At 41.7% G+C, this 13113-nt stretch overlaps 1 protein-coding gene across 1 annotated transcript in view; it reads left to right on the top strand.

Annotated features, from left to right (window-relative positions):
- LOC112249982 (lysophospholipid acyltransferase 2-like) overlaps positions 1 to 13113 on the top strand; it is a 92609-nt gene that overhangs the window by 41981 nt on the left and 37515 nt on the right. Inside the window, exon 2 of the mRNA XM_042321529.1 lies at positions 2545 to 2690. Within this exon, the coding sequence (XP_042177463.1) occupies positions 2545 to 2690 (146 nt within the window). The remainder of the gene's footprint in view (positions 1 to 2544; positions 2691 to 13113) is intronic.

Here is a 13113-nt window from a genome sequence, read left to right as displayed (position 1 = left end):
AATAGGACTATTTCTCTCTATGCCATTTGTATTTCATATACCTTTGACAATTGGATGTTCTAATAGGTACTTTAGTATTGCCAGCCTAATCTCAGGAGTTGATAGGCTTGAAGTCATAAACAGCGCAATGCTTGAAGCACAGCGAAGAGCTGCTGGCAAACGCAGTAAAGTGCTGTTTGAATGAATGCTTATGAGCCTGCTGGTGCCCACCATTGCTCAGTCAGACTACTCTATCAAATCATAGACTTAATTATAATATAATAACACACAAAAATATGGTCAAATCCGGAAACTATCATTTTAAAAACAAAACGTTTATTCTTTCAGTGAAATACGGAACCATTCTGTATTTTATCTAACGGGTGGCATCCATCCGTCTAAATATTGCTGTTACATTGCACAACCTTCAATGTTATATCATAATTATGTACAATTCTGGCAAATTAATTACGGTCTTTGTTAGGAAGAAATGGTCTTCACACAGTCCGCAACGAGCCAGGCTGCCCAAACTGCTGCATATACCCTGACTCTGCTTGCACAGAATGCAAGAGAAGTGACAATTTCCCTAGTTAAAAGAAATTAATGTTAGCAGGCGATATTAACTAATTATGCAGGTTTAAAAATATATACTTGTGTATTGATTTTAAGAAAGGCATTGATGTTTAGGGTTAGGTACACATTGGTGCAAAGACGGTGCTTTTTTCGCAAATGCGCTTGTTAAATCACCTGTTTTGCGAAGTAGCCTGTGATGCAATGATAAATTAACAGGCACCGCATCGGTTATATGCAACACAGCACAAGCTAGATAAACTAGTTATCTCATCAACCATGTGTAGTTAACTAGTGATTATGTTAAGATTGATTGATTGTTTTTTACACGATAAGTTTAATGCTAGCTAGCACCTTACCTTGGCTCCTTGCTGCACTTGCATAACAGGTAGTCAGCCTGCCATGCAGTCTCCTTGTGGAGTGCAATGCAATCGGCCATCGGTGTCCAAAAACGCAGATTACTGATTGTTATGAAAACTTGAAATCGGCCCTAATTAATCACAATTAATTCACCGTTCACAATTAATCTGTCGACCTCTAGCGCTAACCAAGTGTAATGTCATTCAGTCTGGATAACCAGGCTATGGCTGTGTCCCAATTGACAAGCATTTCAAGGCAGGATGTCAAAATTTGCTTGTCTCAATCCCAAGGTACCTTAAAAGGCTGCCTTCAAATCCCGTAGAAATCCCGTAGGTGCCTCTGGAGGCAGGTATGCAGCAGGCAACTGCCTTTGATTGGCACATAGTTTACAGTGCCTTCAGAAAGTATTAATACAAAACAAAATCCTCCATTTTCTCCTACAACAGCCATTTAACTCTGGAATTGTTTTAAAGTCACCATTGGCCTTATGGTGAAATCCCTGATTTCCTTCCTCTCTGGCAACTGAGTTAGGAAGGACACCTGTATCTTTGCAGTGACTGGGTGTATTGATACACCATCCAAAGTGTCATTAATAACTTCACCATGCTCAATGGAATATTCCACGTCTGCTTTTTTTTAACCCATTAACCAATAGGTGCCCTTTGCGAGGAAATGGAAAACCTCCCTGGTCCTTGGTTGAATCTGTGTTTGAAATTCACTGCTCGACTGAGGGAACTTAGATCATTGAATGTGTGGGGTACAGAGATGACATTTAAAAAATCATGTTGAACACTATTATTGCACACAGATTGAGTATATGTAACGTATTATGTGACTTGTTAATTACATTTTTACTCCTGAACTTTATTTAGTCTTGCCACAACAGAGGTTGAAAAGTTATTGGCTCAAGACATTTCAGCTTTTCATTTTTTTATGAATTAGTAAAAAATTCTAAACTTAAATCTACTTTGACATTATGGTGTATTGTGCGTAGGCCAGTGACCAAAAAATCTACATGTAACACAAGAAAATGTGGAAAAAGTCAAGTGGTGTGAATACTTTCTGAAGGCGCTGTATAGTCTAGTGAGTGTGCGTAGGGTCAGTGCAGATAGTTTGGGTAACCATTAATTGACCATTTAGCAGTCTTATGGCTTTCTGAAGGCGCTGTATGTGTGTGGTTGCATGGCAAGATTATTTTAGCTGTCATGTAACGTAAACAGCAGAAGGTTCTTCTATTTTAGATGATGAAGCTGTCATTTTGACCTAGGTAGTGCTGCTTATCATTGTTCAGACATCTCTGTGAATGTGTTATCTTCACAGTCAGTTACTGCACATCTAATCGAACCCACACTCGCATTGGATATCTGATCTCATCATCTTTAAAGGGACTTTAAATGAATCCCAAATTCACAGCTAAAGATCAGCGGGCCTCATCTCTCGCCCACAACTACATTATGGTCCGGAAAGTTAACACACCATCCACCACAAAATAACAATATGTACATCTCTTTCGCTCCTTAAATGCTCAATTTCCTTCCATTCTCTTGCACTCTCCACCCTCCTCTCTCTCTCTCCCTCTCCCCTCCCTTCTCTTTCCCTCCCCGTCCACCGTCCCCTCTCTCTACTCTGCTCCAGGTCAACTTTGTGGTGTGCCAGTTGTTTGCCCTGTTGACTGCCTTCTGGTTCCGTCTGTATCTCCACCCCAGTAAGACCAGTCCCTTCGTCAGACATGTGGTGGCCACACTACTGGGATTCTACTTTGCTCTCTTCTGCTTCGGCTGGTGAGTCTCGCTATATACACACACAGACTAGGGATGGGCACGGTTAATCAAATATCCAAACTGACGTTAATATTTGATTACTTGAGTGAGTGTTGTAGGGCTATTTTAAAGGTGCTACACATAGGATTTATTTATTTATTCTAAAACATCCTATGTGTAGCACCTTTTAACAATTTAAAAGCTCTGTCTAAATAAAATTAAATGTATGGAATTTTTACCTATTGATTGGACATGATTTGGAAAGGCACACACCTGTCTATACAAAGTCCCACTGTTGACAGTGGATGTCAGAGCAAAAACCAAGCAATGAGGTCAAAGGAATTGTCCATAGTGCTCCAAGACAGAATTGTGTTGAGGCACAGTTTTGGGGAGTGTACAAAACAAATGTCTGCAGCATTGAAGGTCCCTAAGAACACAGTAGCATCCATCATTCTTAAATGGAAGAAGTTTGGAACTACCAAGACTCTTCCTAGAGCTGGCCACCCGGCCAAACTGAACAAATCGGGGGAGACCAAGAACCCGATGGTCACTCTGACAGAGCTCCAGAGTTCCCTTGTCGAGATAGTTGTCCTTCTGGAAGGTTCTCCCATCTCTGCAGCACTTCACCAATCAGGCCTTTATGGTAGAGTGGCCAGACGGAAGCTACTCCTCAGTAAAAATCACATGACAGCCCGCTTAGAGTTTGCCAAAAGTCACTTAAAGACTCTGACCATAAGAAACAAGATTCTCTGGTCTGATGAAACCAAGATTTAACCATTTGGCCTGAATACCAAATGTCCATCTGGAAGAATCCTGGCACCATCCCTATGGTGAAGCATGGTGGTGACAGCATCATGCTATGGGGATGTTTTTCAACGGCTGGGCCTGGGAGACTAGTCAGGATCGAGGGAAAGATGAACGGAGCAAAGTACAGAGATTATTTTTTGTTGTTGTTGAAAACTCTGTTTATTAAGTTTTACACACACACACACACAAGACAACAGAAAGCAATATAAATAATATACTCAACTAGAAAAAGTACAAATAATACATAAAAAAAGCTTTAAAGATATCATACTTTAGACAAGTTAAACACACCAGGCAGAAGGCTACAAAGGTTAAAGGGCAATCTATAGTACAGAGACAGAGCAAACACCTCACCATTGTTCCTGTAAACAGTCAAGGGATAGGGGTGGAGAAATGCAACCACTCACAGACAGTCATGGCCACAGACCGACCATCCACTGGACCAAAAATAAAAAGTTTACAATGCTTTAAAATAAAAAAATTTATCATCATCATTTTATGTAGGCGTGAACAAAAAAAAGGGCTGTAACCTGAGATGGATCTATAAAAGTGTCATATATATATATATATATATCAGAGAAACATTTAAATATTAATTCCCAGAAACCTGACAGTTTAACACAACCCCAGAACATATGCAACAGTGTGACTGGTTCCATTTTACATCTTACACAGGTAGGATCAAAATCAGAGAATATTCTTCAAAGTTTGGCCCCGGACCAGTAGATACGGTGAACCACCTTGAATTGAATGAGGCTGTGTCTAGTGCTAAAAGAGGACAAATGCACTCTGTGCAGCACAGATTCCCAGGTGTCTTCCCCAAGTTCCTCCCCCAAATCCTTTTCCCATCGAGTCTTTAAAGGCACCAAAGAAGGGTTCTGTAAGTCATGAATGATTGCATATACATCTGAAATTGCGCCCCTAGGAAGCTTGTTCAGCTCCAAGATGCTCTCTATAGCTGTATTCGCAGGCCTATGGGGAAATTCAGGTGTGGTAGCTCTAACAAAGTTCCTAGATAGCGGAAAAAGTGGGATTGGGGGAGGTTGAACTTTTCCTGTAGCTGAGCAAAAGAGGCAAATGTATCATCAAAGAATAATTGGGCTCGTGAGGAGAGGCCTAGTGAGTTCCAGATGCCAAAAGCCCCATCATTCAAAGATGGAGGAAATAAAATGTTCTGATTAATTGGGCCTGATAGAGAAAAGCCTCGAAGGCTCAAGGCTAAATGGAACTGATTCCACATTTTAAGAGACTGCTTTACAATTGGGTTGACACACCTTTTGCCTAGGGACACTGGGAGAGACGAGCACAACACAGAAGAAAGTGCTGCAGGTTTACACGATTCAGACTCCATCTGGACCCAGAGTGGTCTAGGGCCAGTAGGATCAGTCTGCAGCCAGTACAAAAGGGCTCTGAAATTTGCAGCCCAATAGTATGTCTGAAAATTTGCTAGAGCTAAACCCCCCAATGACTTTGGCTTCTGTAGATGTTTTCTACCAATCCGTGGTACCTTGCCATCCCAAATAAAATGCATGAATGTTTGATCCAGTGAATTAAAAAAAGATTTTGGAATAAAAATGGGTAAACATTGAAATAAATATAAAAATTTGGGCAACACATTCATTTGAATTACATTAGTCCTTCCGATCAGAAAAAGAGGTAGCGAATTCCAAAAAGTAAAAGATTATTTCAAACTGTCTGCCAGAGCAACAAGGTTTTCCTGAAACAAATTTGAATATTGCCTTGTCACTTTAACTCCCAAGTAGGTTAATTGATCCCTTACAATCCTAAACTGAGAACTTGTAAAAGAGCACTTTTTAAAGCAGCCTTGTTTACAGGAAAAAGCTCACTCTTGCCTAGATTCAGCTTGTACCTTGAGATTGATCCAAACTCTTTAAGAACAGATAAGGCACGTGGCAATGAGGTATCAGGGTTGGAGATAAACAAAAGGAGGTTGTCAGCATATAGCGAGACTTTCTGCTTTAAGCCCGTCCTGATTATTCCTTGAATGGCATCATTAGAGCGTAGTGCAATGGCGAGAGGCTCGATTGCCAAAGCAAACAACAAGGGGGAGAGTGGACAACCCTGTCTGGATCCGCGGTGCAAGGGAAAATAGTCAGAGGACAAGTTGTTAGTCTGTACCGAAGCCATGGGGGAAAAATAAAGAATATTTATCCACGCAATGAATTTGGGGCCAAAGCCAAATCTATAAAGGGCAGCTGTTAGGTAATCCCACTCAACGCGGTCAAAAGCTTTTTCCGCATCAAGTGAGACCACCACCTCCGGGTCCCCCGACGCTGTTGAGTTTAGTATATTCATAAGGCGCCTAATATTGAAAAACAAATGCCTATTTCTCACAAAGCCAGTTTGGTCAGAGTGTATTACTTGGTGCAGTGAGCCTTCCATACGGATGGCTAAAAGCTTGGCTAAGATTTTGTAATCATAGTTTAAAAGAGAGATTGGGTGATAGGATCCACATTCCAGGGGGTCTTTGTTTTTCTTTAATAGTAATGACATTGAAGCCTGATAAAGACTAGTCGGTAGCTTTGAGGTAATAAGCCACAATGCAAATAGTCAAGACAAGAATGGGCAAAGCAGACCAGAAAACGTCCTGTATAATTCGGTTGGAAAACCGTCCGGACCCAGTGATTTACCACTTTTCATTGCGGACACTGCTGTTGCAATCTCCTCAGGTGTAAATTCTCATTCTAGACAGTCATGGAAGTCTGTATAAATTGAAGTCATATTCAAGCAATTAAAGAAGGAATCAATCAGCAAAGGGTCTTGAGGGGATTCAGAGGTGTATAGCGCAGAGTAAAATAGTTTGAATTGATCATTATTCTCTATGTATAACTGTGGTGGCACCAGACGGGGTCCTTATTTGTGGGATTAAACGTGAGGCCTCAGATTTACGGATCTGATGTGCAAGGAGTTTACTGGCCTTGTCGCCTTGTTCATATACTCTGTACCGAGCTCGCAAGAGTAACTGTTCAGCTTGCCTGGTAGAAAGCTCATCAAATTCAGATTGGAGTAGTTGGCGCTCTTTATGCAGATCAGAGGAAGGATACGGAGCAGACTTCTCATCCAAAGTGGCTATGGATTCACTCAGGTCCCGAAGTCGCTGAGAGCGAACTCTATTTGGTTGGCTGTATAAGAAATAATTTGGCCACGTAGGTATGCTTTGAGAGACTCCCATATGGTAGAGCAGGACATACCTGGTGTTGAATTAGTTTCTAGGAATAAGGTGATTTCAGAAGAAATGAAAATGACAAACTCCTTATCTGAGAGTAAAATGGGGTTAAGACGCCATTGATAACACATAGGAGGTCGCTGGGGAAACTCTAACTCAAGCACTAATGGTGAATGGTGAGAAATAACAATACTCTCGTAAGTACACTGCCGAAGGTTTGGCAGAAGTTTTTTGTCCAAAAATAACTAATCAATCCGGGAGTATGTTTGATGAACATGAGAATAAAAGGACTACTGTCTATCTGTAGGTTGTAGAAAATGCCAAGCCTCAAACATACCATATTTCTGAAGAAAAGATGAATAAGTAGGGCACATTTAGATGGGCCTGTAGTTCTTCATGAGGACTTGTCAAAAACTGGGGACATTTTACAGTTGAAATCAACAAATGAGAATCTAAATTGGGTATAGCAGATAAAAAGGAAGAAATGAAACTTGTGTCATCCCAATTGGGAGCATAAACACTAGACAAAACAAGAGGGGTAGAAAACAGTTTACCGGTTACTATGATGTATTGTCCCTTAGGATCAGCAATAACCTCAGAAGCTACAAAGGGAGTAGCTTTATCAACCAAAATGGCAGCACCTCTTGATTTACTATGAAAGTTAGTGGAACGCTTGACCAACCCAGTCCCTACGCATCCTAAAATGCTCACCAGTCCTCAAGTGAGTCTCTTGTAGAAATGCAACATTTGCATTCAAACCCTTTAAATGTGTCAACACCCTCTTACGCTTCACAGGGTTGTTAACCCCTTTGATGTTCCACGAAATGTACTTGATCGCATTATTTTGGCCCCCCTGGGCATTCCCGTTATACAACCCTGTCATTAGAGCATAGGGTGGAAAAGCAATGAGTGCCCAAAAACCCCAGAATAACTTGTCTCAGAGTAATAATGTACGGCGGTAGATGTTTGGAAAAAGTACAGAAAAACAACAACAAAAAAGACAGAATGACAACATTAGAACTGAACAATTCAACCTTGCCCCCCTCCCCCCGTCCCAGACAGTACCTCCCCAAACAAGGTACAAGCCTAAATAGAACATGTTCTCTTCGCACAGTATGTCTGTGAGAGTACGGTCTTAAACCTAAACCCACAGTCCCGCTCTTTATAGTCGCGTTTTGTTTGTGGATCACACAGCAAAAAGAGAGTGAAATAAAAGTGAATCCCTTGTGCAAATGAAATTACAAAAGCACCACTTGTAGATGTATATAATTATATTCCCAGTCTTATAACAGGCATTGAGAGAGAAAATAAATCAAATGTGTAAAGGCTCTCAGCCAAAAACCTAATTTGAAGTAAGGAAATCGTAGTAAGACAATCAAAAAAAAAGTAATTATAATAATTGTCTAGTTGACGCTGAGACAACTTTACAACCAAGACCAAAAAACTAAGTGTGTGCAACGTTGAACGTTTGCTGGGCATAACTGACGCTCAAACCTTTAAAATTGAAGTGAAGACCCCCAAAAACATGTAGCCTCGGGAAACATTTACTGTTTACTGGGTCAATGCAAACAGATGCAGTAAACAAATAACCAAAAATATTTTGAGTCACTGAGACAGAATGTAAACAAACTGAATAGGTGAACGAGACAACTCCTGTGTTTCTAGGCTAAGTAAAACCTTAATACAATTAAATTAAAATGACTGAATGCTTGAAAGGCCAGCGCACTAGATGATCAAAACATTAGATCACATCAAATAAGCCTGAATGGGTTCGCCAACTCCCCAACTATACAAGACTGTTATATCTAACCTGTTATATCTAGCCTGTTATATCTAAACATAATTGTACCACAGGTGGGTTACTTACTAGCCACAGTTTGCAAGCAACAGTTGCTGAACTATGAGCAACTATGAGCAAGAGTCCGGAGACTCAAATGTGTAGTCTTTACCATCATGAGATAGCCATAAACGGGCCGGGAATCGCAGTCCATACTTCACACCTGGATGGTCCCGAAGTAGTCGTTTGGCCTGTCCGAAAGCTGCGCGCTGCCTGGAAACAGTGGGGGTGTAGTCCTGGTAGATGGAGAAGCTCTATCCTTTAAAGCTCAGAGTGGTATTGCGGGCTCGTTTGAGAATCTCCATCTTCTCATGGAAAAAGTGCACTCAAAGAATTATGTCAGCAGCCAAGAAACAAAATCTGGGCCTCTCCCCATCCCGAGGGCTTTGGGCGTTTCACATCAGCAGGGACTGGTGAGGCACGATCAATCAGTGATGGGCTTTTCTTCTAAGGCAAAAACCTCCATCCTTCAGCAGTTTTCATTTCAACTATCCAAGAAACAAAATCTGTGGCGCACCCCCAGGCATTTCCGCCCTGACTGTTTTTGGCAAAGTCATGTTTTTGCCTTGTTTTTGGCTGCAGCTGTACATAGTCCATCGGTATCTAGCCCACCCAATTTACCTACCTCATCCTCATACTGTTTTTATTTTATTTACTTTTCTGCTCTTTTGCACATCAGTATCTCTACCTGCACATGTTCATCTGATCATTTATCACTCCAGTGTTAATCTGCTAAATTGTAATTATTCACTCCTATGGCCTATTTATTGCCTACCTCCTCATGCCTTTTGCACACAATGTATATAGATTATTAAAAAAAAAAATTGTACTATGTTATTGACTTGTTTATTGTTTACTCCATGTGTAACTCTGTGTTGTTGTCTGTTCACACTGCTATGCTTTATCTTGGCCAGGTCGCAGTTGCAAATGAGAACTTGTTCTCAACTAGCCTACCTGGTTAATAAATAAAGGTGAAATAAAAATAAACAAAATATGTTTCGTTGACATGCTGACATTCCAAAGCAAAGTGTCTTGGTTTTTATGGAAAGGGATCACCAAACGAATATTTGAAAATAAATACGATTCTGCTGCAAAATTCACATAAACTTTAAGAATACCACGGGAGCAAATGGAAAACACGTCAGTCGCACTTGGCGTCCCTCCAATCTCCCCACACAGAGAGATTTGTGATGAAAACCTGCTCCAGAGCACTCAGGACCTCAGACTGGGGCGAAGGTTCACCTTCCAGCAGGACAACGACCCTAAGCACACAGCCGAGACAACGCAGGAGTGGCTTCGGGACAAGTCTCTGAATGTCCTTGAGTGGCCCAGCCAGAGCCCAGAGTTGAACCCGAGCAAACATCTCCGGAGAGACCTGAAAATAGCTGTCCAGCGACGCTCCCCATCCAACCTGACAGAGTTTGAGAGGTTCTGCAGAGAAGAATGGGAGAAACTCTCCAAATACAAGTGTGCCAAGAAGACTCGATGCTGTAATCGCTGCCAACAAAGTACTAAGTAAAGGATCTGATACTTATGTAATTATGATTTATTTTTTTCCCCCAGTTTAAAAAAAATGAATTGGCAAACATTTGGGGTGTTTGTGTAGATTGATGAGGGGGAAAAAACGATGTTATCCGTTTTAGAATAAGGCTGTAACGTAACAAAATATGGAAAAAGTTAAGGGGTCTGAAAACTTTCTGAAGGCACTGTAAGCTGTGATGGCCAAACGGGTTGATTAGAGGGGAAAACAATACCCACATTTTTCACACTGTCATTTCTGTAAGCAGGGGTTGTTTGGGAGATTTGTTGTGTGAAACCTTAGACAGGTGTTTGTTGTGGAGTGGTTATGTTGTGTTCGTTCACATCTGATGCTATCAGGTTAAGTAGCCTACAGGGGGATATTGTTGTTGCTTTTGCGCACTGACATTGGACTGAATAGGACTGTGGATGGATATGACTGAATAGGACTGTGGATGGACATGACTGAGAGACTTAACTGTCCTATCACGTGTCCTGCGCTACTAGGAGCACTACAACTCTTCATCAATAATTGCATAGACGATGTCATCCCCATAGTGACTATACGAATGTATCCAAACCAAAAAATATGAATTATGAATGAATTACAGGCAATATCCGCACTGGGCTAGTGCTACCTCTTACAATGAACAAGACATGGACATGGACGCATATAAGAAAGCCCTCTGACGAGACATCAAACATGCAGAAGGACAATATAGGAGGAAGATATTATGTGGCAAGGCTCGCAGATGATAACGGATTTCAAAGGGAAATCAATCTGTGAGTTGCCCAGTGATAAAGAAATCCCAGACGAGCAGAATGCCTTTTATGATGAGGAATACAACACTGTGTCATGTGCGAAAGCCCATTTTTTCCAGATGACTGTGTGATCTCACTCTCCATGGCCGATGTGAGCAACATTTTTAAATAGGTAACAAGGCCGCAGGGCCAAACGGAATACCTGGGTGCATTCTCAAAGCATGTGCAGACCAGCTGGCAAGTATCTTCACAGACATTTTCAATCTCTCCTTGTCCCAGTCTGTAATCCCAACGTGTTTCAAGATGACCACCATTGTCCGAGTTCCCAAGAGCTCCAAGGAAACCTGCCTAAATGACTATCGCCCTGTAGCACTCACAACTGTAATTACGAAGTGCTTTGAAAGGCTGGTTATGACACACATCAACACCATCATCCCAGACACCCAAGAGCCACTCCAATTCACATGTCGCCCCAACAGATCCACAGATGATGCAATCTCAATTGAACTTCACACTGCCCCCTCCCACCTGGACAAGAGGTGAAATAACTATGTGAGAATGCTGTCCGTAGACTACAGCTCAGCATTCAACATCATAGTCCCCTCCAAGCTCTGCAGTAAGCTCAGGGCCCTGGGACTGAACACCTTCCTCTGCAACTGGATCCTGGACTTCCTGATGAGCCGGCCCAAGGTGGTGAGGGTAGGCAACAAAACTTCCGCTGCGCTGACCCTTCAACACGGGGGCCCCTCAGGGGTGTGTGCTTATTCCCCTCCTGTACTCACTTTTCACCCATGACTGTGTGGCCACGCATGAGTCCAACACCATCATCAAGTTTTCTGATGATACGACGGTGATAGGCCTGACCACTGACGACGATGAGATAGCCTACAGGGAGGAGGTCAGAGACACAGCATTGTGGTGCCAGGACAACAACCTCTCCCTCAACATCAGTAAGACCAAGGCACGGATTGTTAACTATAGGAAAAAACTCTTGACCAACTCCTCGGGGCTGTAGTGGAGCTGGTCAAGAAATTAAAGTTCGTTGGCGTCTACATCATATCACTAAGGACTTAACATCGTCCACACACACCCACACGGTTGTGAAGAGGGCACGCCAGCGCCTTTTCCCCCACAGGAAAAGATATGGCATGGCCCCTCGTATTCTCAAAAACTTCTATAGCTGCACCATAGAGAGCATCTTGACTGGCTGCATCATGACTCGGTATGGCAAATGCACCGCTTTCGACCACCGCTTTCGACCCTGCCATCCAGGACCTGTATATCAAGTGGTGCCAAAGGAAGGCCTGAAAATGTTTCAAACTCCAGCCACCCAAGCCATAGACTGTTCACTCTACTACCTTCCGAAAACGGTACTGGAGCATTGGCTCTCGGACCAACAAGCTCAGAGACAGCTCTACCCCCAAGCAAAAAGACTGCTAAATAGCCAGTGGTTACTCAAACTATCTCACTAGACTATACAGTGCCTTCAGAAAGTATTCACACCACTTGACGTTTTCCAAATGTCTTGTGTTAGTCTGAATTTTAAATGGATTAAATTGAGGTTTTGTGTCACTGGCCTACAGACAATACCCTTAATGAGTGGAATAATGTTTTTAGAAATGTTTACAAATGAAAAATGAAAAGCTGAAATGTATTCAGTGAATAAGTATTCAACCTTTGTGTTATGGCAAGCCTAAATAAGTACAGGAGTAAAACAAGTCCCATAATAAGTTGCATGGATTATCTCTGTGTGCAATAATAGTGTTTCACATGATTTTTGAATGATTCAACCACAAACAGATTCAACCACAAACACCAGGGAGGTTTTCCAATGTCTCGCAAAGAAGGGCACATATTGGTAGATGGGTAAAAACATTTTTTAAAGCAGACATTGAATATCCCTTTCAGCATGGTGAAGTTATTAATTATTAATCACTACAAAGATACAGGCATCCTTCATAACTCAGTTGCCGGAGAGGAAGGAAGACAGGGATTTCACCATAAGGCCAATGGTTTTAATTTTTCTTTCTTCATTTCTCCTTTATTTAACCAGGTAGGCTAGTTGAGAACAAATTCTAATTTACATCTGCGACCTGGCCAAGATAAAGCAAAGCAGTTCGACACATAAAACAACAACAACAGGGTTACACATGGACTAAACGAACATACAGTCAATAATACAGTAGAAAAAGTCTATACAGTGTGTGCAAATGAGGTAAGATAAGGGAGGTAAGGCAATAAATTGGTCATGGTGGCAAAGTCATTACAATATACCAATTAAACACTGGAGTGATAGATGTGCAGAAGATGAATGTGCAAGTAGAGATACTGGG

The sequence above is a fragment of the Oncorhynchus tshawytscha genome, linkage group LG05, assembly GCF_018296145.1.
Source record: "Oncorhynchus tshawytscha isolate Ot180627B linkage group LG05, Otsh_v2.0, whole genome shotgun sequence".
Taxonomy (NCBI): domain Eukaryota; kingdom Metazoa; phylum Chordata; class Actinopteri; order Salmoniformes; family Salmonidae; genus Oncorhynchus; species Oncorhynchus tshawytscha.
Note: the sequence above shows the minus strand (reverse complement) of the source record. Positions and strands in the feature narration are given on the sequence as shown.